A 27,437-nucleotide genomic window follows, 5' to 3' on the forward strand; every position below is an offset into this window, starting at 1 on the left:
TGTGTGGGGGACTTAGCTAGTATCATAGCTGCGGCATGTAAGTTGTAATCATGTTGTTTAAAGTGCTGGACATGATTAATTTATTTAAAAATTCATTGTTATCTCTGTTAGCTATTTTGCATTTTGTATGTGCCTTATCTCCCAATACCCCTTGATCCTTAAAACTTCTTTCTTAGTCACGGTTTGTTCTTGGAAAATTTCTCTTCATCTTCATAATTTTAAGGAGAAACTATCTGGAAACTATACCTAAATGGGCCAGAAAAAAATCAAGATAGAAAACACTAAAATAGACGAAGATGTATGATTCCAATATTTACACTATTATACAAACAAATACATTTGTTGCTGATAAATGTAAGATCATCTCGAGAAACTAACATTTTTTCTTTTATTGATGATTTCATTAAAATCGGCAGAGTGAGATGTATTTCTTACATGGGAAAGAACTGCAGATGGTGGTGGACATAAAGAGGAGATTAAGGAGTTCACGGGATTCGAACCCATGACCTCTGCGTTGAGTCACCTGAATTTTTCAGGTTCATGAGACAATTGCTTAAATTGTCCAGCAAAGTGCGAAGATCATATGTTCATTTAATTTCAAACACCGCACTGCATAAAACATTCTTTCATATGATCTAGAAGTTGTTAGAAAATTGCTCACCTTAAACAACTTCCCTTCATACATATTTGACAATCATGTTCACCGCTTCCTCAACAATACATTTGAACCCAAAGATCCTATTCACACTGCTCTTAGAAAATCATGTACTTCTGTCTCCCTTTCACTGGCCTGCACTGTCTTCAGATTCGCACTCAAATCACTCGACTCTGCAATGCTGCCTTTCCTCATATCAACGTTCGCTTTGTTCTTCGTTCTACCAGGCGTCTCTCCTCTTTCTTTCCTTTTAAAGATAGGGTTCCCAAGCTCCTGAGATCTGGTGTTGTATACTCATTTAAGTGTCGATGCTGCTCTGCATCGTATGTGGGTCAAACCACGCGTCATTTACACACCAGAATATCGGAACACTTGGAATCTCTCCCTTAACAGGGAAACCTTCCTTATGTCCACCACCATCTGCAGTTCTTTCCCGTATAAGAAATACATCATTCTCTGCCGATTTTAATGACTTCTCAATTCTCTTTTCCTCCTCCGACAATTATGACCTTATGATTCATGAAAGCCTTCTTATATCCAAACATAAACCCTCTCTTAACACCCAAGGCAACTCAATTCCCCTTCACCTTCTTTAATATACCGCCAGTCTCACTTAATTCCGTCATCTAAACTTCCTACTCCCCTCACATGTAATTTAACACCCTGTAATATACGCTTGTATTTAAAACCTCATGTATATAATTTATCCCAAATAATCTGAAGATGTCTTAAGTTAAAGACGAAACGTTATTAATAAATCTTTCTTTATTTTTCTATTGTGATGGCTTTTTTAAAAGTCTTATGTTGGGCTATTATGTTCATATTGAAAATGACTGAACTGTCGCTCGCGAGATCGTCTTTGCCAAGCACTTACAATTCATCCATAAATTTTTTACCCTCTTGAAAAAATTCACAGTTTGGACAGCAGCATTCATGTCAATATATGAATTTGTAAAAAATTTCCATAAATTCCATTTGATTGTAGTTTAGTTTCTATCACGCTTTAGAAAATTACTATGAAACGATCAAACATTCAATTCAGGCAGTGAGCTTGACTATGTTAATCCAGTTGGCTATCAGTCGAAATTGGTCAAACCAATCACAGTAAGACAAAAATTTAAACAAACCAATTACACGATGGCATCGGCCTCTCTTATCGGTCCGGTCACCCCGCTTATCGGTCGAGATTATTCCAGATCATCCACTGATCTGGCTATTGACCAATGGAATGGCTTAAATAAGGATTCTTGAACTCCGTTATCGGTCGAACCAGTCGACTCACCCCGCTTATCAGTCAGCCAGTTAATATAATTCTAGATATGTTTTTATCTACTGATCTGTTTACTAAGGTGGTATTTGTATAAGTTTTCTTACATAAAACAGAATTTTGGCGATGAAATCCAAACGATTACAGAACGAATATTTAATGATCAAAAGAAATTGTAATCATTAAATTTGACAAATAATTTTTGAACTATAAACACATGTCGCGTGACTGATTTGACATACCCTAGATCCACCCCTGGTTAAGCATGTACTTAAACCTTATTTGACCAGAAAGGTTAATTCATTTCAGGCTGGTCAAATTAAACTATGCCACAATAAATGGGCAAATCTTACTACAGACCCCGATAATCTTGACATGGTTTTAGGGCAAAAATTTCTTTAACCAGTCAGGAGGTCTTAAACCAGTTCAGCACCAGTCTAATCCTAACCCTCTTCCTAAACAAGGAAGAAGCGACATCGATGAAGCTATTCAGGCATTGAGAGATAAAGGAGTAATTATTCCTAGTAAATTTGATTCTACTGAATTTGTATCACCTATCTTTACCACTCCTAAAAAGGATGGTGGTGTTCGCCTGATTTTTAATTTAAAAAAACTAAATGAATCGGTCGAAAACTATCATTTTAAGATGGAAAATATCCATACTGTACTTAAACTTATCACAAAAGATTGCTAGATGGCCTCTCTAGATTTAAAAGATGGCTATTATACCGTACCTGTCCATCCAGAATCTCAAAAGTTCTTAAAATTCCTTTACAAGGGGAAATTTTACCCGACTACTTAAACCAGTTCTGGCCACATTACGTGTAAAAGGTAACATTGCCATTATATACATCGATTATTTACTCTTGGTAGGCTGGTCCTATGAAAAGTGCCTTGACCACGATAATAGAAACCTTAATTTTATTAGAGAAACTCAGTTTTGTCATTCAACCATTGAAATCTGAATTTGGTCCACTACAAGATATAACTTTTCTTGGTTTTTCAATAAATTCACGAACCATGACAATTCAACTTACCAATGGTAAAAAAGAAAAATTGCTCTCCCTTATTAAAGCAATTCTAACGCCCGCTAAAGTTCGGATTAGAGAAGTGGCTCAGGTAATTGGACCAAATCTGGGAATTTTGCGTGATGCACAATATCAAAATATCTGCCGCACATTTACCAGGGTCAAAAAATGTAATTGCGGATAAAGAGTAAAGAAAGTTGTACCGTGAAGGTGAATGGAGGTTAAATCCCGCTGGCATCAAGATTACTATGAGCAAGTTTAATTTCCAGCCTGAAATTAACTTATTCCCTTCACGACTAAACAAACAGTTTAATCAATACTGCTCTTATCGACCAGACCCTGAGGCAACATATATTGATGTGTTCTCCATCCCGTGGAACAACTTAAAGTCTTATTGTTTCCCTCCTTTCAACTGCATCTAATAAACTGTTCAAAAAAATTCTACAAGAAAAAGCCACAGGTATTTTGGTGATACCAAATTGGCCAACACAACCTTGGTATCCTTTAATTGAACCAATACTCTTACAACCTCCTCATGTTTGTCTACCGTCGCAAAACCTGCTCAAACTACCAGCTGCACCAACAGAAGTGCATCCACCAGTAAAAAAGCCAGAGTTGAAAATATGTCTTGTGTCAGGCAACAACTTACGTCAATAAGTGTCTCTCCAAGCTCAGCACAGATAATCATGGCCTCTTGGAGAAAGGGAACAAAATCTCAATACCAAACTTATATAACTAAATGGAGTCAATTTTGTGTTGCTACAAAATGTGAATTTTTTGATCCCTCCATTACCACAATCATTCAATTTTTAACTAACCTTTTTCATTCAGGTCTATCTTACTCTGCTATAAATTCTGCTATTATCTTGTAAGAGTAACCAAGATCTTTATTCATAATTGTACTAATGGATGACCTGCTAGGTATGTTTGCTGGAAGGCAAACTTTGTTAGTTTCTAGGTGTTGCTGAATCTTTTTTGCGTAAATAGATGGTTTATTAATTTTTAGATATTCAGTGTATCCAATAACGTCATCTGTACGCGTGGTTCGAACATCACGTTTGCTCTGGCGAGGTGCAATAGAACCAGTGTCTACCCATAGATCTATTATATATAATAAGTCTAATTCCTCGAGAGACAGAACGGCCGGACGTTATGGAGAAGTTAGAAGCTTACGTAGCAAATATTTCATTGATTGATTGCAACCGTATGCATTTCTTTGATGAGTCGTCTGTAGTTGTTACGAGTGGCAACAGACGTCGAGGGCACAGTATGCAGGGTACTCCTGCATTTAAAATCCAACGATACTCTTCTAGGGCCACATTTATTGTAAATTTATTACATAATGTAAACGGCGTATCGCATTATAACACTCTTAGAGGGCGGTCAAACGGATTAGAAATGCTAAAGCTTTTCCTTGCTTACTGAACGGATTCATTGCCAAATGTCTACAGGGTACAAAGACCTTTCGTGTTTGCTAGTACTTCGCAACTTTAGTTCACAACTTCAGTACTCAAGTACACAACTTCAGTACTCAAGTACACAACTTGTCAACTCAAGTTGACAAGTTCATATCGAATATTCCATATTTGGAAATGTAACTGGCAACATTAGAAAGTAACTTGGCAACCGCCATTGGAAAAGTTAACTGAAATCGACAAGAACACTCTACTATTTGGTTTTTTTATTCCCATTCAGCAAAAAACAGTATTATGTTAGAGAACCAAATGCACTTTAAATTCATAAGTTGTAACTTCCTAAAAAAATGTAGTTCACAGCAGTAGCTTAAGAGTTATGCTGAATAGTTTCGTAGCAGCTCACCAAGATTTAACTAGCAGTTGACAGGCCAAGATATTTTCGCACATTTTCCCTAAGATTTGATAAAGATAATTGTACTAGGCCTGTTCACGAACAAATACATAGTGTGAGAGTGTTTATTTTTACTTTGAAGACATTCACGGTCCCACAAAAAAATGACGCGTCTGGAGTTATTTTGAATTTAACTTGTTATTTAAATATAACAGAAGTTTCTTTACCGTAGATTCTTTTATATTCTTGATTGTGTATTCGATAAAACGCTAAAGCATATTTTTCAATCTAAAACGTTATTCTTAGTACAAAATTTGTCTTATTCTAACCAACCCCTTTTTAGTAAAGAAAAACTATGCTCAAGATGCAAAAACATGTATTATGTACTAGTTCTAGGATGTTTTTGTAATTAATAAGAGAGTTTTGCTAAATATGTACAAAATTTGTCTTATTTCAACCAACTCCGTTTTAGGGAAGAAAAACTGAGTTTAAGATGCAAGAACACGTATTATGTACTATTTCTACCATGTTTTTTCGATTAAAACAAGTGCTGGTTAAATAAGTACAAAATTTGTCTTACTTTGACCAACCCGATTTAATGAAGAATAACTGAGTTTAAAATGCAAAATCATGTACCACATCGCATTTGTTTGTTGTTTTTTTTTGTATTTAAAATAAGAATTAGTTATATATGTACAAAATTTATCTTATTTTAACCAAATATTGAATATTGTCAATGTTCCCAGAAGAAAAAAAGGATGACCTAGATATTTTTTGCACATATTGTCTCTTTCTTACAGTTGTCATGCAATGAACAACTTTTACAGTAATGATTAGTAGTTTCATTAAACATGTATAATTATTTATTAGTAACCAGCCAAGAGTTTCCTTTTCTATTTTAAGAAAGCTACAAAGAGAAACAGCTGCAACCTAAAGCATTGAGATGTTGGTCAACACTTGGTGAAGTTTGAAAAAGATCACCACCATGAGGTAACCATAAACATTTGATAACCCAAGCTATGTTTACTTTACTTTGTTTATGTCTGCACGAAACTTTATATGGAATTTCCACAAAGAAACTTGTCTGTCACTAGAGAGTTTGCATAAGAATTGATAAGACTCATCATCTTTTCCAAGTGTTCTCTGCACATGAATATCATGTTCAGCTGCAGGTTAAGCACTTTAAACCAATTTGATCAGTAATAACTTGCAACTTAGAAGTATTTGCCACAAACATAAGAGCATACAACATTACTATTTTGCTTGTGTGTGTATGTATGTGTGTGTGTGGGGGGGGGGAGGGAAGTCATAGAGTACATCTGTCTTCTATGAAAAAAGTTTAATTAACTTAAAGTGGGTTGGCTGGTGAAGTCAGAAAATTTGATTTAGAATCCAATGTACTAACCAATGTGCAACAGAGCTATGCTTGTAAGAAAATAATGGTCAAGTTTTAAAAACCCCTAATCTTGCTGAATAATCAATTTCATTACCAGCACAGATGTATTATTACATTAACTACTTAAACTATGCACAATATCCTTTATCAAAACTGAGATAATCACTTTTTTAAAACTGCAACAGGGTGAAAGCAAAAATTTGAAATAGACAAGAGTCACAAGATTTAACATGTTTTAGTACAACAATCAAAGTGCTTTAGAAGAACATCCTTTTCAACCAGCCATTATAAATAAATTTCTAGCAAATCGGGATCATAGAAATAGATATATCGGTGTGTAAATGATACCAACATTATTTTATAGATGACGTGACTTGATTACGTTTTCTAGGAGGGAGGTTTGATCGAGTGCTTTTATACAATACTGGAAAAAATGGTTAACCTCCCTTGTGGTATATCTCTCTGCCATCAAATTGTAAACAAGCTTAGTCTGAGTATTAAAGTCATCTATAAGCTCAGCTCAATCAGCTAACGAGTCACCCGCAACTGCTTGCTTTTTCTTTGTCTTCTATACGAGAATACCTGTCTTTTCCATGCTTCAATTTTGACAATTGTTTTGAAATCATATTGCACTTCAAACTGTATTCCAATTTCTTTTTTGTGTGTGTGTTTTTCCATAGTTTTCCCTGTTGTTATTTTATTCGCCATGCTGATGAGATTTATTGTATGGCATGGTGGCCAGGCCTTGCCAGGCCAGCTAAACGTAGTCCCCACCAGTCCCTACGCTTTGGTTTTTCTTGTTGGTAAGTGTACAAATCTTGTCTGAAATAATACCTCTGTCTTAAGCCACTGCTATAGCAATGGCTATAGCAATCAATGACTATAGATAATATTATGATGCCATCTCTAGAACTAGTATTATTTTAATAGGAGCATTGAACACGTTGTTCATCAATGATGTCGGAGCAAGAATTTTCTGATAAAGTGACGAAGGTTGTGAACTGTATTGCTGATGGTCAAAGAAACTCCGAGTGTGGGAATCTTTTACGAGAAATTTACCTCGATATTTTCACTTCTGCAGAAAGAAAAAGGTTTCGCTTTAAAATTTTATCTGGCCATACAATTTTTATCTAGCATAGCAGTCTTGAATTGCGTAAACTGCTCACCTGAGCTTCGAAATGTACGCGAATATAGGTGCCTACATTTAAAAATTGCATCTCCGAGATCTTGGGTGTGCAATGCAAACTTTCCACTAAGGCTAATACTGTACATTTCTTCCATAACTCTGGTGGTTTGTTTTTCAGTTTTTCCAATGAACTTTTGAAACAACTGAAGAGTTTGATTGTTGAACCTGGAGACAGTCCTAAAGCACTCAGGCTCCTTGCTGTCTCCATATTGCGAGAGCTTTCACCTACAGTTGCATACAATGTAAGAGTATCAAATCTGAGTGCAGACCCAAACTGGTTGCCATTAGTGTTTCCATTGATTCTTACCCAGGTATGTTGACAAGAATCTGTGATAATGTAGATGTAGGGAAAGTCAGATAGAATTAAGAAGGACGGGTGGTCGGAAGCAAGGGAAGCTGGGCTAAGGCTGCCTTAATCTTCTTGAAAGAGGGGCAATGCTCGTTCACTTTATAAAGTGTTTTCTACATGTACGAATGCTTGTACAAAAACTTTACAAGTTGAGAATTGGACACATAAAGTAAATGATACTGTCTCAATTATGTAGAAAGTTAAATATAGGCAAGTTGTCTTGAAATCATTTTTTGTTTCAGTGGAAATGTTAGCAACAAATAATGTAGCCAATGTAGTAAACTTATGTAAATTTCTACTTGTTTGTTGTTGCTGTTTGCTCTATTGAACTTTTTTACAGCATATAAGAAGTGTCTTGTGTGACATTTTCCAATGTTTATACTTTGAATTTTTGATTGTATCTAATGCATAAAATATGCAGAAAATATAATGTACTTCAACATTGGTACACATAATTACTGGGATGCCTCCCCACTTTCATTTTTTTATAAACCCCCAGGAGAAGAATGTTCAGTTGAATCATCTTTAAAAGATCTTATGAGGAACTGCACAACATTAATAATTGAGGGAACTCATAATCTTATATCCATTTGATACAGTTAATAGTCACAATTGAGTTTCAACAGTTATGAATAAAGTAGAACATGCATATATGAATATCAGCCATCTGAATTATTGATCTTCCTCAGTCCTTTGTCTCTTGGCATACTATAGAATTTTCTTTGAAATAAAAGCTGTGTAGGATTTTAGATAAGATAGTTAAAGTACATAAATGTTGTTGGGTTCTTTACAATTACATTGGAAATCATTCTTTCTGTTGTTTAGGGTCAAGAGTTAGGTTACATTGAAGAGCACATACCAATGTTTCTAAAGTAAGCTTTTTTAAGTATTTTTTACTGCTTTCTTGCTAGTTTTTCATTTCCAGTCATAAAATACTTGGTTGTTATATTAAAATTCTTGAATATTTGACACTGGGTTGATTTTGATTTATTATTTGTATCAGATGGCTTAAAAGCTCACCAAATCCTTCCTTTCAAAGAAGTGCATTTTTGTGCTTAATGTCAATTCACAATCATTATGGAATGGATCTTTTTTCAGAAGGTGTGAAAATATTTCTATAAAATCATGAAATATTGTGAGAGTTGGAAAGGTCTATTTACTTCATAGTTTGCGGGGCCATATGTAAAATTGTTAATTGGGGAGAGAGGGGAGGATGTTCATGTATTAAGATATATGCCCCAATAGTTTCTTTTTAATGTGAAAAGGAAAATCAATGAATATTCATTCCACAATTAACATTCTAGCTATGGCTCTGTGTGGTTGAACCTCCCCAAAATCTCTTTGATTTCTTTTGAAAAATGTCTAATTCTGTAGCAGTTTAACTCTTACAATCACAAGGATGAATACTGCATGCTATTTTACACTTTACCAGTTTAATAAAGTTAAATCCATTTGAAGCTTCCAAGTTCAATTATGTACATGTATGAATGAATGTATAGTTCATACAGTTTCTATGTACTAACATTTTAATTTAGTTAATATAATACTCCCTTGTGAATGAATTACAGTACTGAAGCAGCAAAATAACCAAATTGTAAATTCCCCCCATAAACATTGATAAAGTATAATCATGTAAAGTCAGCAATTTTTTCAAACGATTACAGTGACATGAACACTATATATGAATTTATTTTCATTTGAAATATTGTTTTCTGAAAGTTACCCTGGGCTAAAGGTCACTGGGGGTTAACATAACCAATAAAATTAGTGTGCTTAGCAAAAGCACTCTGTAATTGATGAGCTTAAAATCAGGCTCCGATGTGTTTAATTTTACGAGTTCCCAAAGGGGGTAGCATGAAGCGTTTTTCTCTTTTTAAGTTAAACAAGGGCTCCCAAATTTGAGAGAGATCAGAAAACTGTCACATTCATTCTTATTTTGACCTGTAACATACATTGGTATTGTTTTTCTTTAAAGTTTGAACATTTACCTCCCTTATTACCAGCCTTGCTGTAGAAAATTATGAAAATCATGTCGCCATATGGTCCTGAGACCTGGCAGAAAATTTTATCCTTGGTTTTACAAATTCTGTTGACGGATTTGCTTATAACCATAAAGCTGTTTCTTACTTTCAATAGTCCGCATCAAATGAGCAACCTCTTGGATATGGTAGACTCCTTCCTAATGTTCAAATTTTTTTAATTAGAGCATGTTACCAATGTCAACAAACTGATGATTCAATGGCTTTCCAATGCAAGTCGTGTGTCGGCACCAAACCCCTATCAACGCGCAATATTCAATTCAAAAACAATGGTATGATAACTGACGTAAACATATAAGTAGTTTAACTTTGAAACTCCTTTTTATGATTGAGGCTCTCAATTTAACTTTGAAACTTACAGTTTAACCTTGAGACACGCAATTTACGTAACCTTGAAACTTGCAGTTTAACCTTAGACCTTGGTGTTTAATAATCCTTAAACTTGTAGTGTATCCTCGATAATACTCGAAATTTACCCTTAAAAATGGTTTTAAACTTATAGCTTCAACCTGTGACAGAAGTAGATGGAAAGAACTGCGAATCGTTTTTTACTGTTTTAAACATTGCCCATTATTGCACTATGGATCAATGGTTGAACATCGCTATATTCTCTTCAGTACGCTGGTGGCTGTTAACCACATGGTCCTACCAAAACGGCTTTTGTGGGATCAGCACTAACATACCTTGTGATTTAAGTAGTATGAGAAGTGAATCGCCTATACCCTTTGCACAAGCATCTTTTGTAGAACCAATATTTTTTGACGAGCGCAACTTACGAACCCAGGACGCAAATGACACGGACGAAGATTTGTTGTCATCGCCGTTGCCTAGCAACGATAGCTACCTTGTAAACAGTCCTAACTTTAGTGAGATTGGCCAAGCGTTTGACTGGAATGCTGCTAGCACGCCAATTAAAGATACTGATGAAAACAGGAGTGTGAGCAGTTGCAGCAATTTGTCGGGCATGCGCAGGACTTTTGGAAGCGAGTCTAGTTTTTTTTCGGAGTCCTCTCAAGATGGTAGTCTGGTAGAAAAGACTATTGCGTATTGCTATAGGCTACTTCAACAGACTGAGCATAGTAAGTATGATGTAGTACTGTACATCACACTGATTGTATTTCATTGAAAAAAAATTTTCAAAACAGTTCTTGCGCAACTCTATCCTCTAAATATAAAGATTTTTTGAAATATCCTTTGGTGTTTGGCAAGGTTTTCATGAAATGGTTGGGCAGGATTTTAACCAAGAAAAGGCAACTCTACCCACCGAAGTAATATATCACTAATGTACCTGATTATGCATTTTTGCACAACTCTTTATTCTCAGAATATAAAGGATTTTTGAAATGTCCTTTGGTGTCCGGCAAGGTTTTGATGAAATGTTTCAGCAGCATTTTTAATGTACCTGACAATTCAAGTTTAATTATGCAGTGCTACGTCACTGGTTGAGTAAATAGGACGTTTATGATGATTTAAAATTTCAAAAGTTTTTTACAATGAGAATAAAATTACCATAATTTCGTAAAAGCACTATCGCTAATGCGCATTTAATGTATACCACAAATTAAACTGAAGATAGACATGTTTAGACATCTGATGATGCCATCTTCAGTGTGAGTGAGTATTACATAAATAATACAAAGTTTATATAAAAGTAATATGATACAGTAACATAAGTATATAAATATGAATAAATTATAACAATAATTTATTTAGTTTGTAACACGCTCCCCATTTATTTGTCTCATTTCCTTATTATTGTTATAATTTATTCATATTTATATATTTATGTTACTGTATCATATTACTTTTATAAACTTTGTATTATTTATGTAATTACTCACTCATACTGAACATGTCTAATTTCAGTCTAATTTGTGGTCTACATTAAATGAGAATGAAATTAATATAAAATTAATTTATTTAAATATATATATTTTATAGACACAACGACATTACATGATGTTTCGTTACAAAAAGCGGTAAGAGACTGGGTTTGAATAAGAATTTATACATCTGTAAATAGGCTATGTTGCCATCAATACCTTATGCTTACCCTTCATTGTATTTTCTTTACATTACACACTCAATCATGGTGTTTCCCCTCAATTATCGTGTCTCCTCTCTAACACCGCACCATATGTTCCCTCCACAATATTATGTTATCTCTTCATGATAACGTTTGCTTTCCATAATGGTATTTCCCCTTATTAACCATGTCTCCTCCGTTTAACATCTAACATCTCCCTCATCCATCGTCATATTCCCTATCTCCTCATCATGTACCTATCCATCATCATGACCCCCTGCTTCATCATGTGAAATAGGAGCATTGTAATTTATTATGTGTTGTGAACACATCCATTTCACTGTAAAGATCTCCACTTTACTCCTTTATTTACCCACCAACCTCGTCTTGACATCTTGCCAAACATTGCTTTTATATGCTTGTCGAACAGAGGCGCCAGCGAGGGAGGGGGCAACTGCCCACCAATATTTCTCATATTAAGGTCTTTATATATATACTTATGTCAGTCATATAAAACAGTGCCTAATGTAGATAAGTGTGACTTTGATGGTGTTTTGCCCTCCCCCTTTCCCAAATTAGGTATCTGCCGGCGCCACTGCTGTCGAACGTTCTTCCTATAACTAACTGTTTTTCTTGTGCTTTATAACGATCTGCAATATATTGGTTCTATGCTATATCTACGACACCTTACTTGCATAGTTTTGTGTTCCTTTTGTTATATGTTTCACAAACATCAAGTTTGACCACAAGCTATCTATAGGTAGTTGCTTTTTGTAATGATGGTGAATTTTAAATGAAATCTTAGTTTCAAATGAAAAATAACTTGCAGTTGGGAGGATTTTCGTTTGAAAAATGGTTCCATGATCAGAAATAGCTAATGGTTAATTAAAAGCGTTCCTTTTGTAGTGCGTTATTGAAGCCGTGAGTCTGTTGGATTTCTTTTGTGAGAAAGAGGCAGACTTAATTCCCAGAGCCATACAAGCCGTTCGCAAGGTTTACAATCATGTAAAGAAATTGTCAGAATGGGTCGAAGTTTTGCTGCCCATTCTCTTGTTTTATATCAAATACGGTAAGAAAAACCTCTGGGACAAAGTTTTTTAGAGTAGGGCTGGACGGGGGTGGGAATACTGGTTTAGTTACAGGATAAAACTGTCCAATGCTATTCTTTTACACAATTGCAGATCCCTACGTTCCCTAATCACTGACATAAAATCTTTACAATTTACTCCATGTTTTCAGACCGCTTCAATTTCAAAGCAGAAAATATGAGCTAAAAGCATTTTGGAAACATTGATCTGTTTACTGTTTAGATGGATCTCGTTATTGTTGTTTTTGTATTGCGTAGTTTATTAATTGTTCATGCTATTAATAAATTTTTGAAATTAAATGCCCCCAGTTAACTTAAGAAAGTTTTAAGAAAGCAAACGATCAAAGCACCATCTTTTGCATTTATTTACTATCCGAAATTTGTCAATATCCATGATATGATCCGTGTGCACGGTGGTTGGAGTACTTTGTTACTTACTTTATTTACAACGGATTTTATGGTTTTTGTTTTGTTTGTAGGCGAAGCTGTTATTCTTGATGCCGAACCTTACATTCGCCATTTCTTTGAAGACATTTTATACAACAGCTTTACCAGGTGAAATCATTTGAAGGAAACTTCTATTAGACCCAATTATATCCCTATAGAACCAACCTTTTCCCTTTTGAACACCTGAAGATGATTCCTACTTTACTTTTGTTAGTGCATTTTTCTTTTCGTCAACTTTTGTTTTCATGTTAGCCCCGAGCTTGCATTTGAAATCGTCGACTTTTGCATTGAAAACAAAGAAGAATTGCGACAGTCGACCAACATTTTCTCAAAATACTTCCCCAATATATTCAAGGTAAAAGTCTTGTCTTACGAAATACATTTTTCTAACGAGTCTTGTCATGAAGAGCTTTTTGTGCCTATGTACTTACAATGTTGGTTTGTTCAAAACCTATACAACATTGTAGAACTTATAGCTCTACAGATATTTCTATAAGGAAATGGTGATATCAGCCCGATTAAGTAGCACTGCTAGGCAAATTTATCTGTGTTCAACCCCTGCATGAAAACACTAGATTTCTAAAGGAATGAATAATGAAAATGATCTGAAATTTACTCATTAGGGCCAAAACATGCGCACTGGTTTCGCTACGGCAATAAGATTTGTGAATTTGATAATTTTTTTATCAACCCGACTAATATTTTACTTTGGAGATTGGTATTCTCTAGCAAATCACGAGAAAAGTACGTAATGCACTTATGACATGAAACTGATTAACGGATTCCATAAAGTGTTAACCCATTGATGGATGTGCACCCTCTCTGACCTTGGCTTGAAGGGGTGCAAATTTCCCTACGAGATATTAATACACCTATCAATTTAGGTAGAACATTTGTCAAACTACACAATTCTTATAGTCTCAAGTCAAACCCAGAAAAAGTCTGACATGTGAATAACATAACGACACCCACAAAGGTGCCACCGAAATCTCATCCAAACTTGACTAACAATACGACATGTTATAAAAACTACAGCGTTTCTCCCCTCCCCCTAAAATATCATCCTAGATCCATCCCTGTGTTAACATCACTCTCCCTAAACGTTTATGTTTGTTCTCTTATGTTAAGTTTTCGTGAAAGTTAAGAACATTTTACCTTCATTTCACCTTTTTGCAACAATTTTTGAGAACAATTTTTTCATGAAACTTTTATTAACCTCGTACTTTTCTGCAGTTGATAGTCTAAGCTCTACAACCTATTTATGATTATTTTACTCTTTCTATTATAAAAAAGTAATCCGCCTCAGTGCAAAATTCAGCACGACGATCTTAATGCTAATTTCCTTTTTTGTGAAGATTATTGCTTGGTTTCCAAGAACGTTTCTCAAAGAATTCATGGAATTATTGCCGATGATGATCAATGAAAATAATTATGTTGAAGTGAGTATTTTTACTCAGTTATCTAAAATTAAGCATTTGACAATTTAACTCAAACATCACATCACTTCTGATGAAGACATTAACTAAATTGTATATGTGGGCGTAAGTTTCAAAATCAGATCACTCCTCATAAAGACGCCAAACTACAGTTTTAATAACTCAAGTTTCAACCCCCGATCGCTACTATAATGAATCTAGATTAAATATCCTGATGTAGAAGGCAGACTGTATTTGTGAATACAAACTAGCATCGGTCACCTCCGTAAATTTACTATTATTCTTAATTTCCATTGTAATTTCTTCTAAGATCTTCCATCTTCTCCTTGATCTGCCTTGCCTTTCTGCTGCACTGGAGGCCGTACATGAATCGAAGAGACGTAAGTTTGAACTAAGTATTTTGTGTCAAGCATTGCAAGATTGTTTTAAAAAGTGCAAATACTATGGTGATTGGTCGAAATAATAATGACTTAATATTTCTCTAAATAACTGTTAAAAACCAGAACACTAACACAACAATTCTAAGTGAACTGTTCTTTGAGAATTTTTGGGTAAATGTTCTGTTATTAAACAGTTCTTTTAAGAACTATTACGTTATTATTTTGACCATTCACTATGGTATTTGCTCTACATTACAAGATTTGGGTTTTTTTGGACTTTCAGGCAGCGTCAAGACAAACTCGGAATCCATCGTCGTCTTGCGTAAATCTGTCAAAGCATATAACAATTCGAAATTCAGGGGATTGTTTTCGTTCATTTTAAGAAAGGAAAGTGGCTTTGCTGATACCATTAGTAGGTAAATTTTATTCATTTATTCATTACAATATTTGCTTGGGCGTATATTTTTTGGCTGAAAATCACATATGATTCGCCATATCTCAATGGTACGACTTATAAATGTCGTAACAATTCGTGCCCGAGTATTTTTACTGCTGTATTGTATATGTAATTGAAAATGAGCGTGAAATTTTGTAAAAATCCATTTTCTATGACCCTATGACCTTTTGCTGCAACAAACTGTTTGCTTGCAGTGTAAGATAAAGCTTTATGATTTTGGGCTGATAACGTCTTAGCTAAACAGGAGCAAAGAAAAAAATACATAGCAAATTTGAAATTTACTCACAGATGTGATGCACTTTAGAAGATTCGCCTTTTCAATGTTGTAGCTATCAATGGTGTATTGCTGTTAAAGAAAACTTTGTATGTTTTGTTTTTTAGGTTAAATATTCTTCATTCATTGTTTGAAGATATGGTCAATTGCCCTAGAGTTTTGACTTCGGCCCAAGTATCGTGGCTTTTGCTCAGGTATTATCTTATTTCTTAGTCACCATTAGTTGTAAGCGGATTAACAAAAAAATCCCGACGTGTTTCCATAACGAGAATAAGTTCCTAAAACCGCGGCATTTTGTTATTCAATTTTTTTTTTCATATAATATTGAGTGACTATAAAAGAGTGGTTGAACTTTGATACATGGTTAACACTGTTTCAATGTTATTTTCATCTTTTTAAACTCAGCATGGTCTGTGTTCGGCATTATTTATCTGATTTCTGAATGAGCAACTGGATAATGTCAAGCACAAGTCAACTACAAAATGCATTAAAGTGCCAATATAATGTTTTTGCGTTTGTGTGTGTTTTATAGTTCGATAGTATGATTTTACTTGATTTTTAGGTACTTAAATCTGAAAAATTGACCATTTACATTGTTTGATTGCCAGTATCAAAAAGCTGTGTAATGTAAATTATGTGGTCACAACTGGAAGTCATTTGTTGTATTTTGTTTAAAATTGCATGTTTTTAGAAAATCTGCGACACAAGATGCCACTCACGTTTGTGATGCTACAAAATAACTTCGTATGCTTTTGAGGAGATTATGTGTAAAATACAGTGTTTTATAAAATAAAAACAATAAAACGCGTGCAGTGATCGGTCTAGAGCCGTGTTTGCATAGGCTTATGCAAAACACATTTGAGCTCAACCAATCAAATCAATCAAAACAATCAATCAAACAATGAGAATTTGCAATTCGATCATGAATACATTTTAGAGGAAAAATTAAGATGTTTGTCTTTTTTGCATTCTTTTATTTTATAAAAGAAATAAAAGATGTTTTTCGTGTTTGCACTGGCTTATACAAACCTCAGAGACATTTTGTGGGAACTCTCGAGCAGCTGCAACCCGCGACCTTCGGTCTCGGGCTTGCTTTGATCTACTCTCGACTTCTCCCAAAGGTCTCCTCGGTTTGCATACGCTCGTGCAAACACAGTAAACATCTTTTCTTTCTTAATTCTAAAAGCCTGTTCCCGATATGAAGTCAGATCTGGGCTCTCGCCCTATTTTTTTTAATTTCATGGTCAAACAATCACTGCCTGCAGTGCCATCATTTACAAGTTGTTTTCGGCGACTAAAACATTCTTGTTATTCGGCATTTCTTCTGGAAAGATTTGTGCTTCCACAGTTCTAGTAAACATCGAATACAGCATGTTGCAAAATCAGACTCGTTTGAAAATTCTGATTTCGCTTTTAGCCCTCCATTAAATGCGTCATAATCGTGTCACAAAGCGAAAGTCACTCCGAAAAAAGCTAGGGTCTAAAAGGGTAATAGTAGGAATAAACTGTATTAAGCTGGCAACGTCACTGGTAAAAAAGACTATTCGCTTTCGCACCTCACTTTTACCAAACTTTCTCGATAATATCCTTTAAGTCACATGCTTTATGGATTGGTCAATCTCACATGGATTGGTAAATGGTAGCCCAACGTGTGACAACAACCGTTGAAATTGTGAAGTCATTAACAGGGAATCTCGTACCCAGGCCTTTCCTTCCACACCTTGCCTCTTCCGACGTTTTCTCTTACGCAATACCCACTCAACCATGTCAGGCCTAGGGACAAGGCTCATTAACAACATTTGTATGCATTGTTGCTTTTTCGCTGAAAAGATTAGAACGTACCTTTAGTTATTGTGATTTTTTTCATAATCCAGGGTGTATTTTCAAGAAGTTCTTCAAAATAAAGACATCGAAGAGACAAAACTTTTCCCCATATTATTGGAGCGTGTTGTGTCCATAATCGATATCGAAGAATATAAAAATAAAATCCAAAGGTATAGAAATGTATGGGATAGTTAGGGTTGTGTAAGGATGTAAGCGTGCGTTAGGGCTCCTTGTTGATTTATCAGTACGGTGTACCTTACCTTTTAACGAACTCAAGAGATTTCTTAGAGTACTGAACTTCCATTCGTAAATGTGTTTTTCACAACTGTTTTATGATATTATTCAAAGTCCCTTAGACACTCACCCTGACATCCAACTATCGTTCGTAAATATATGTTTGTTAACAGTATTTTTTAATGGTTGTTTGTTTTCACATAGTAAAGTTTAGGAAAACATTTGATCAAGTGGATGTACCAGTTTTGTAGACATCGATGTTCAGTTTTACTCTTTTCTATAAGCAGGGCGTAGTAAGAACATAATTCGGGGATGGGTGATTATTTTCATATTCAGTTGTGTCCGACTGCTTCCCCCTCCCCCCGATAAACTTTCTAGCTTTGTCTCCGGGTCTTAGCAAACACTGTTTTCGCTTCCTGTAGTCCAAATCAAAACACTCAGAATGTACTTATCCCCATTGTTCTGAATTTTGCCACGTAAAAGTGAAAATATTCAGGCTCCGTCGAGATAATATTTGAATACTTATAATTGCAGTCTTTTTGCTTCCCAACTCCTATCTATCTTCAAACTACATCCTGACCTGTTGTTCGAGTATTCAAGCGATATCATCGATTTTGTTCAGGAAATGAAGACGTTGGATACAAGTTCCAAGCAGTTCTTTACCAATCTGGTGAGCTTTCGAATATATTTATGTAAATAAATGTCTATTTTGGCAGGGCGAGAATGAGCTTTCCAAAGGAAGAACAAGCACTCCTGAAAGGAGAGGAGGGATTGGGGCAAACACTCATGAAAATGAACGCAAAATAATATGTGTGCCTTTCGAAACTGTTTCCATTCATCAAGGATTCTCATGGATATGTGAGAATTGTCATCCTGAGAATTTAGCAAATCTTTATGTTTTTACGTATAGAGTATGCATTATGTATTTATAGACTATGGTTGACCAATCTTTCCTAATTCTCAGTTGATTAGAAGAAGCAATTAAACCTTTTCTTTAACGTCATTTCTTAGGTGTGGATCATCGGAGAGTATGCATCTAACAAATATGACGTCAGATATGACAATTCATGTGTTATCAAATTCCACGAGGTGATTGATGTTAAGAAAACTAGAATAATAACGTCATGTTACGAGTACATAAGAAATGACATCATATTGAGAGCACTTAGAAATAACATCATGATAAGTTAACTTAATATGACGTCGTATTGAAAGTACTTCAAATTCTAGTGTGGAGTTAGTTGTATGTGCTAAGAATCTCACTTCCCAAAAGCCAAATTCATAAAGTACTTCATTGAGTCAGCTAAGAGAATGCATTTTATGACGTGTTCACTTGATAATGAAAGCATTGTTAAAACTAGTTTGTCTGTTAAACAAGAGCAAACAAATTGATAGAATAACAAAAATATTTATCACAGCTTAATGACAATCTTTGTATGTTTCCTCCACTGAACGTTTGTCGGAAAAATTTCTCTCGTAGTATATATACATATTGCATAGAGTATTAAGGAAAATAGGCTGAATCTGTGGCATTTTCTTGCAGATAATTGAAAGTGTGACCTATGAACTAGCATCAAGAACGAATGCAGATAGCAAGGTATTCATTTTTTCTAGAAGCTCACCTTGAATTTTTTTTTTCAAGTGCATAAATAAAAAAATTGAAATGATAGGTTTTAGTTTGAAATCACTGTTGAGTTTCTATTGTTCAATTCTATATTTGTTTTTGATTAGAGTTAAATACGTATGTTTGCTGTCATTCATTGTAAAAGTTTACGTTTTCCCCTATAGAAAGCTTCAAAGTTCTTTCACCCCTTTCCTGCATAAACGTGTCATGTCCACTGAGTTTATTGCGTTTCATGATTGTTTCTTTGCGACAATCTAATGTAGAAATTGGTCAGAATGTTGAACCTATGTATTTGGAAGAACTAGAGCAAAAATTTCGATGATAGAATTTGCAGAAATAACATTTTCATGTAAATGCATTACTCAAAACCTAAATAATCTTCTGTCTGTTTTAGCTTCAAAAAGACTATTGTACCTCACGCTTGCTTTGCATTTTAATGTCGACATTAGCGAAGGTAATGAATTATTGCCAAGGCATCTTTCATTATGCCAAATTGCAATATGTGATAGAAAGACATTTTAAAACATTGCTAATGGAGCCATTAAAAATTTAATCATCCATCTATTCAACTCAGGCCCAGAGGCGCCGCCAGCGAGATACTTGGGGTGATATTCATGTATCCATTTTATGCCACATTTAGTTCTTTTGAAATAAATTGTGTTTCTCCTAGTATCCATATAACCATGCTCCAAACTATCCACTTAGGTATCTCTGATCAACACAGTGCTCTAAACTAGCCACTTATGTATCTGTGGTCATCAACACCGTGCTCTAAACTATTCACTTAGTTAACTCTGGTCATCCATAACCATTGTCTCAATTATCAATCCAGGCAATTCTGACCATGCTAATTATCCACTCGTACAACTGTGCTGTAGCCGTCCTTGACCGTGGAGTTACCTTTCCTCATGAGCAATTATGTAATAAAATCCCTTTCTTTACCTGACCATTCTCTCGACTGCACATTTAACCAATTATCAATTCACATTAACACGTCTGACCAACTTGTGGTAATATTTATAAATGCCAACACTCATAAACACGACATCATTGTGTCATTTTACAACTACATTTTTTATTGTAATTTCAGCTTGCTTCCAGATGTCCTGATCTTATACCAAAAGTCATCCTTTGTATTCGCAAAGTATCCAAACAAAGAGCTGTAAGAGCAAATTTCTCAACTATGGTCTGTTTTAGTATGCTCTTTTTCAGTCTTTGAAGGTTTATTCCTTTCTTATGATTAGGATGTTTGTGTTGAACAAGCCGAAAAAGCCACAGTTATGAACAGGGCAAGGGAACTGATCAGTTTACTAAATATTCCAAGGTAGGCAAGTCGTTTTGGAAGATATAATCATGGAACTTTTCTCAAAATATTTTTAATTTTTGGAATTTTCATTTAAGTGTTGCACAGTTAATCTTAAGTCCAGACCCGTCAATAAAAGAAGGAAGGTAAGAAAATTGAGAAAAATGTTCCATTGTTTTTTTTTCCGAATTGTGATATGCATTTATGAATATTAGCCAGCCTACCGTTTCAATGATTGATCTTCCAATGGTCTTTACTTCCAAAATCTTCATTTCATTTGTCTGTTGATTTTATTCCATACATTGCATGGTGTTTTTGTCATAGACTTCATCGTGATCGGCACACATCTTTGTCTTTCTTCATGAACTCATCAAGAGATATGATGTTTTAATAAGGTATGAAGCAGAATAACTTTTACAGTTGACCATCTCGCATTTCATTCATCATAAAATGAATGAGTAAAACTAATGAGTGTCTGCAGCTTTAATTATTTAGTTTTTATGTATTTAGGTCACTCTTGTCGAGTCTAAAAAAGTTGCATAAAGTCAATAACTGCAACACTTGCTGCAATTTTTGCTAGTTCACCTTTGTACCCAAATTAAGAAGATCATCCATCCACGGTCAGGTTCACTCACCCTACCACCACTCGTGAGATTCTTGTCATCAAGAAGTTTAATTCCAAATGATGAACTTGGGTCATGAACTAAATGAAAAAATTTTGATTGAAGCATTTTTTATGCGTGTTTCACGTTAAATTTCAATCAAAATGCAAAAATATTAACATCTTGGAAAATCTTGGATGTAGATTAAGCCAAAAAATCAATTTACTGCAGTGAAAAACAAATGCTTTTAGACAATACACTTACTAATATACCTTTGAACATGAAACTCGTGTTTAAAGTTCGTTCAGTTTGCACTGAAAACAGATAATTTCGGTCTTGATGTACAAATAATCATTAAATTTGCGAAGATTGGAATGTTCGATGATGAAAATAGTGAAAAATTAAATGGGTGGTGGCTTTAGTATCGTAGCCGCTGCATGCAAGTTTTAATCATACCATTGAAAGTGTTGGACGTGATTAATTTATTGAAAAATTCATTGTTTTCTCGGATAGGTATTTTCATTGAACCAAGAACTGGCTAGTTCAGTTTGTTTTATCCTTATATTCATACCTCTTAATCCGTAAAATTTCTTTACTAGTCACGGTTTGTGCTTAAAAATTGCTCTTCACCTTGATAGTTTTAAGGAAAAACTATAGCTAAATGGGCTAGAAAAAGGTCAAGCTAGAAAACACTAAAATAGACGAAGATATATTATTCCAATCATAAGTGTATGAAACGGGGCTGCTGCAGCATCACTAGTTTTGAGATAAAAGAGTAACGATGGATAATTTCTTCCGAAAAGTTGGGCAGTAGCTATTTAGAGATTTTCGTCGTTTGTAGTCAAAACATTAGACAAATTAATTACTTTAATTAACAAAATTAATTTTAACAAGCTAATAGCAAGACATTTTCATTCATGGTAAATTCTCTATGACCTTTCCTTTGCTATTTATTTTAATAATACTGTCAGATGAAAGAAATTGTGCATAGATTAAATATGTAAAAGAAATATTTTCTATGAAAACCATATTTGAATTTTTATTTCTTAGGGAGGGGGAAGAGGGAGGCGCAGTTACATGACTTCAAAATTTTCCTTGTAATAATTGCCATCCGTAGTTACGTCTTTTTTGCTTTCACGTTTTCATTGAATTAAATATATATTTGTCGAATAAGTTGACAGTTTAACGTCGTAGAATGACAGAAAACTATAAAGACAAATATTCAAAGTGTATACATTAAACAAAGAGCTGTGTCTTTCACTTTATATAATTTTTTTTCTATGGTTAAATTTAATTCCATCCCTCAGCCCATCTTTACAAATTGTACGACATATTTACATTTTCCTAAACCTTTTGTAATTGTTTTATAATCCGCTATTCGTTCTGAATAGTTCGTTCTGATATCAGTTGTATGATGTTTGAGTAATGAATTCATCGTCACATAATGCATCATGTGGCAAAATTTTAGTAAGCCCTGGCTCCCGGGCCTTCCTTTCTCTACGTCATTGCTTCTTTCTTGTTTCTTTTTTAACCATTTATACTTCTGGGCATTATTTGCAATAAATGCTATAGCATTTTCTGTTCTTACACGCATTTATTTTGTCGCTTTTGTGCAAAATTTCCCACCAATTAGAAATGAGCACAAATCGGTGAACTTTAAGGTTAGTATTAATGAACAAAATAGTTTATCTATAAATAGCTTAGTAAGGTACGATATCAGTTAGTAAAAGCTGAAGTACTCAAGCAATATATACACAAATATGAAGTATAAAACAGTTCAGCAATATTTTTAACCTTAATAATATGCATCAGCCAAGTAATACAGGTATATAGCGTTTTTATAGCAATGAATTTCATGTAGGGCAGTTGTTGTCGGACAAGAATGTGTCAGCACCCCCAATTTTTAGTCCTGTACGCCCATGATTCCAATATTTACACTATTATACAAACAACAAATACATTTGTTGCTGATGAATGTAAGATCATCTCGACATACTAACATTTTTTCTTTTATTGTTGATCACACATAATTATATTATATCTCAGGCAGATATGTGAAGAAAATTGAATGAAAACTTATCATACCTAGGGGCAATTTCATTTTATGCTAGAACTATAGTTAAACACCTTTGAATAAGTCGGCGAGCAAAATGTTCTTGAGAAGGCCGACTAATAACTTTTACAGACAGCGTTTGGTTTGTTTTGAGAAGCGCCATGATTTTTGAATAATTTTGATGGAAGAAGTGAGACTTGGCTAATTTGATCAGCGGCACTCTCACATACTTCATATAAACTACCTAAAAATTATATGTTCGCCTGGCAGGTATTGTCTGACAAATCATGTCAAAAGCTTAGCTAAAGTACAAAGGCTTAAAGATAAGATCTAAAATTTTTTTGGTTCAAAAGTTAGGTTTTGGTGTCCAAAGTACGCAGTGAGTATTTGTTTAGTAACAATGTTGAAAAGAGGCAGTTAGTTGAAGTAGCTGTTAAGGCAAAGTTATTGAACTATAAATTGGACGACTTATCGCTGGAAGGGCAAATGATGCAAGTTGCCCATGAAATACGTAAAGAATTATTAGAAACTCCCAGTACTTTTAGAATTTGGCCACCACCAGAGCACGAGCTTCTGTCCAAAGAAACAGAAATTCCAATGATAACAACCTGTTTTTTGGAAGGAGTCCTCACTAATAAATCAACGAAATCCGCAAAGGTGATGCGTTTAGCGTCTTCAGTTGGACCAGATCTGATTTACATTCCAACAATGGTCAGAAAAAAACGTTAAAGCATACAATCGTTCCTTTTTGCATCAAAAGAAAGACTGGCTCCAAAATAGTTATCAATTGGACACAAAAAGTTTGGCCACGGGATATCTTATGATGATGTGATTATTCTTGAAATTTCTCTGTCAATGGAATATTCAAAAGACCAAGTTCACAGGTCCTTCTCTCCAGCCATTATTCAGCCATCTAAATTTGTCACTTTTGTTTGGGATACCAACGACATCAATCCCGAAAGTCTCAAAGGGCTTAGTTTGCACTGTACGAATGGCATTGTCATCCAGCCGTTAGATGTTGTAATAAATGAGTCCCAGCCCTCTTCTGTAGACGCCTTAGTGTCTCCACAGTGATGTATGAAACAAAAAACGAAAAAGTACCAACCTCTTCTAACAGAGATACCTTCGTATGTTCAGGTGAAGCAAAAAAACACAGAAGCCACGACTAACATTCAGCTATGCATGCACAAAGACGAAGTAAAACTTTCATGTATTTTTCATACGCTTTGGATCATCGCCAGAACTCAAGTCAATCAAACAAATTTTGAGCTGCATATACTTAGTTGGACACGCTTTAATTATTTGTTGTGCGACAACGACAGCAACAGCTACCATAAAATTGGATACCTGCCGTCGATTAGCAAATCGCCAACATCCCATGATACTGTTCTGGAACTCCTCAGTCAATCAAAGGTGAAGGCAGAAAAACTTGGTTTGATCGAAACAGATGTGGTGCTAGATATGGCAAAATACGCTAAGACAGTGGAAGTGATGATGAATCCAAGGTACATAGATCTTAAGCAGTTTGTTGTTTTGCGGCTTGGCTTTTTTCATACAATGTTTATATTCATTGCTGTTATTGGAAAGAGGTTTGCTGATGCTGGTCTTCGCGACATCGTAATCGAGGCAAATCTTCTTGGTGAATCTTCCATTGACCAAATGCTTAAAGGAAAGCATTATAACAACGCTGTGCGAATCCTAAAATACCTGTGCTCTGTTTGGTCGTTTTTCGAATGTTTAAAACTATCAATCATAAGTCTTTCGAAAGCCTTGTAGACGAATGAGCTTTATGAAAGATGAGTCAACTCAGTTGACTTAGAAAAATTCCTTTCCTCTTCAACAAAACAACTTTTAGAAAACCTTAGCCGACATCACACCAATCTGCTCGATGAGTTACAAAATTATGAAGATTCTGTCTTCTCTTGGTTCTCTTGGTCCAAGAGCATCCGTATGGTCGTCATTTTTGAGTATGGTGCAGATATTACTCGATTTTTCAACATCAATCAAGCTCGGGAAATGGAAATTGCATCTGCCATCGACAGAAAACATGCTTCTCTGGATGTTTGGCTATGATCGTCCCAATTACGCACGATTTCTTACATACTACCTGGTAACCATGAAAAAGCTTCCAGAAACACATCCTGCTATACACCAAGAGTTTGAAGCAGGTCATTTTTCAGTCAGAAGACAACCAAGAAGATTAAACAAAATACCATCAGATCAAGATATAGAGCAAACGATCAACAAAGAACAAGAATGTGCAGGTGGAATTGTTGGCTATAGTACATCAGAAGAAACAGCTCAAAGATGGGTATTAACTAGTCATATTACTGCAAAGTGTCAATCAAGGAAAGGAGTTCTTTGGAATGTCCGAGGCTAAATCTCTGACAAAAGATCTTGGAAGAAAGCGAATGCTGCACGACGAAAATTGCGTTCTTCGCTGTTATGATCTTCTTACAGTGTGGGGAACACCGTTTAAAGAAAGTACTTGCCTCGTACATCTGAGTTCTGGATTACAATGCAGCGATGATATTAAGAACGACATGATTAATGCGGAAGAAAAAGGGAGAGAAGCACTACGCAACTTCTTGGCGAAACGAATTGAATTAAACGACAAAGATCTGTTTGCACCAATTCAAAAAATGATGCTAAAGACGTTTGCAGCGATGAAAATTGCGTCATTAAAGATAAAAGCTTAACGTTAAAAGCGGATCGTGATTTATTTGCCCGATTATTAATCATATGTGGCAAGCGCGATGTTTCGTTGAGAGAAGTGCTCACCTATTTTCTTGGTCCTCTTCCTTGGTCTTTAGTCACTGCTGATGGAAGTTATGTAAAAGCTGTTAAAGCTAAGCTACTGGACATTGTTGAGAAAGATGTAGAAGATCCCATGGTAGATTCCCTTCCAGTTGATTGTGTAAGAGTATTTGATGGTATGGTCATCATTCAGCAGCTGGCCTCTATAAGTTTAACAACATTTGGCGAAATGTCCGAATATGTCTTGAAACACATCACCTCCAATTCTGATAAAATCATATATTTTGTAACCGACCAATATTTTGACGAATCTTTTAAAGGTAGTGAACGCAAACGACGTAAAAATTCAGAAAGCATTCGAATCCAGCTGTCAAGAACGGACCAGAAATGACCCAAACAATTCAAAAAGTACCTAAGTGATAGCAATAACAAAATTGATCTTGTGAAATTTTTTCTACTAGATTGGTCGGATCCCGAGCGCTTCAAAGCCACCATTTCAGAACGAATGGTATTTGTAACCGTTGAAAGTGAATGTTATCAACTAGATGTAGCAAAATAACAAAGTAGTGTCAAGAAAAGAAGTTAGCCTTTGCTCCAACCAAGAAGAACCTTTTGAGACAATCAATTGTGTAACTCTTTTCACCTTGACGTATTACGCTTAGTTCACGCGAGCTCGGCTTTGCATACAACAGTGTGTTACCCCGCAGTCTCGTAAACTCGGGTATGTTTCTTTTAAAACTCGGGTATGTTTCATCATTAGCACTTGATTTTTCGGCAGAGACATTTTTTTCCTAGTCCAGGAACAAATAATTGTTGCTTTTCTTCACAGGTGGTCATCTCATTCTGTGTTGTACCGGCCAGTCACATCCTTTGATACTTTTCCCTTTTTCGTCCACGGCCTAGCCGAAGGCCTAGCATTTACTTCGGTAGGGCGTTGAAACGAAGTTGATTGCGCAGACATCGAAGTTGTCGTACGCAGTCCTCGAGTACTGCTATATGGGGCAAACAACCGTCTAAATTCGTCTCTTGCTCTTTCCGACCTTTCAGGAACCGTTTGCTGTGATGTGATGTTCGGTACACTTACAGTGACCTTGTTCGCTACTCTAGAATTTTCCCCATTCTTACTATACGCTATTTATCCTTTAAAACAAAGAACTGTTAAAACCAATGAAATACTTTCACTGAAATAACAATTGTTTGTCATTAA

General features: G+C 35.1%; 1 protein-coding gene across 2 annotated transcripts; it reads left to right on the forward strand.

The window, feature by feature from the left end:
- Positions 1-6,919: 6,919 nt before the first annotated feature.
- On the forward strand, positions 6,920-22,448 carry LOC124448800 (AP-5 complex subunit zeta-1-like). 2 transcript variants are annotated; one of them, XM_046999775.1, is made up of 25 exons: positions 6,920-6,955; positions 7,083-7,243; positions 7,457-7,649; positions 8,513-8,559; positions 8,691-8,788; positions 9,892-9,998; positions 10,229-10,805; positions 11,668-11,705; positions 12,659-12,821; positions 13,319-13,394; positions 13,539-13,641; positions 14,642-14,725; positions 15,033-15,102; positions 15,386-15,518; positions 15,941-16,027; positions 17,708-17,827; positions 18,426-18,561; positions 18,903-18,980; positions 19,435-19,488; positions 19,910-19,969; positions 20,606-20,677; positions 20,760-20,839; positions 20,917-20,964; positions 21,143-21,213; positions 21,329-22,448. In XM_046999775.1, the coding sequence occupies exons 2-24, from the start codon at positions 7,107-7,109 to the stop codon at positions 21,207-21,209; spliced, it is 2,628 nt and encodes an 875-aa protein (XP_046855731.1). In that variant the 5' UTR covers positions 6,920-6,955; positions 7,083-7,106; the 3' UTR covers positions 21,210-21,213; positions 21,329-22,448. The 2 variants fall into 2 exon arrangements, with proteins under 2 accessions (XP_046855731.1, XP_046855730.1); XM_046999774.1 differs by lacking the exon at positions 6,920-6,955 and having other exon boundaries at positions 6,963-7,243.
- The last annotated feature ends 4,989 nt before the right edge of the window (positions 22,449-27,437 follow it).

The sequence above is a fragment of the Xenia sp. Carnegie-2017 genome, unplaced genomic scaffold (assembly GCF_021976095.1).
Source record: "Xenia sp. Carnegie-2017 unplaced genomic scaffold, XeniaSp_v1 HiC_scaffold_23, whole genome shotgun sequence".
Classification (NCBI taxonomy): Eukaryota; Metazoa; Cnidaria; class Anthozoa; order Malacalcyonacea; family Xeniidae; genus Xenia; species Xenia sp. Carnegie-2017.

Excerpts from the sequence above, each read along its gene's own strand:
- LOC124448800 (XM_046999775.1), top strand. The coding sequence starts at position 7,107 with ATGATGTCGGAGCAAGAATTTTCTGATAAAGTGACGAAGGTTGTGAAC. Across the intron at positions 11,706-12,658 it reads ATGTTTCGTTACAAAAAGCG|TGCGTTATTGAAGCCGTGAG; the intron begins GTAAGAGACTGG and ends TTCCTTTTGTAG. Across the intron at positions 19,489-19,909 it reads GAACGAATGCAGATAGCAAG|CTTCAAAAAGACTATTGTAC; the intron begins GTATTCATTTTT and ends TGTCTGTTTTAG.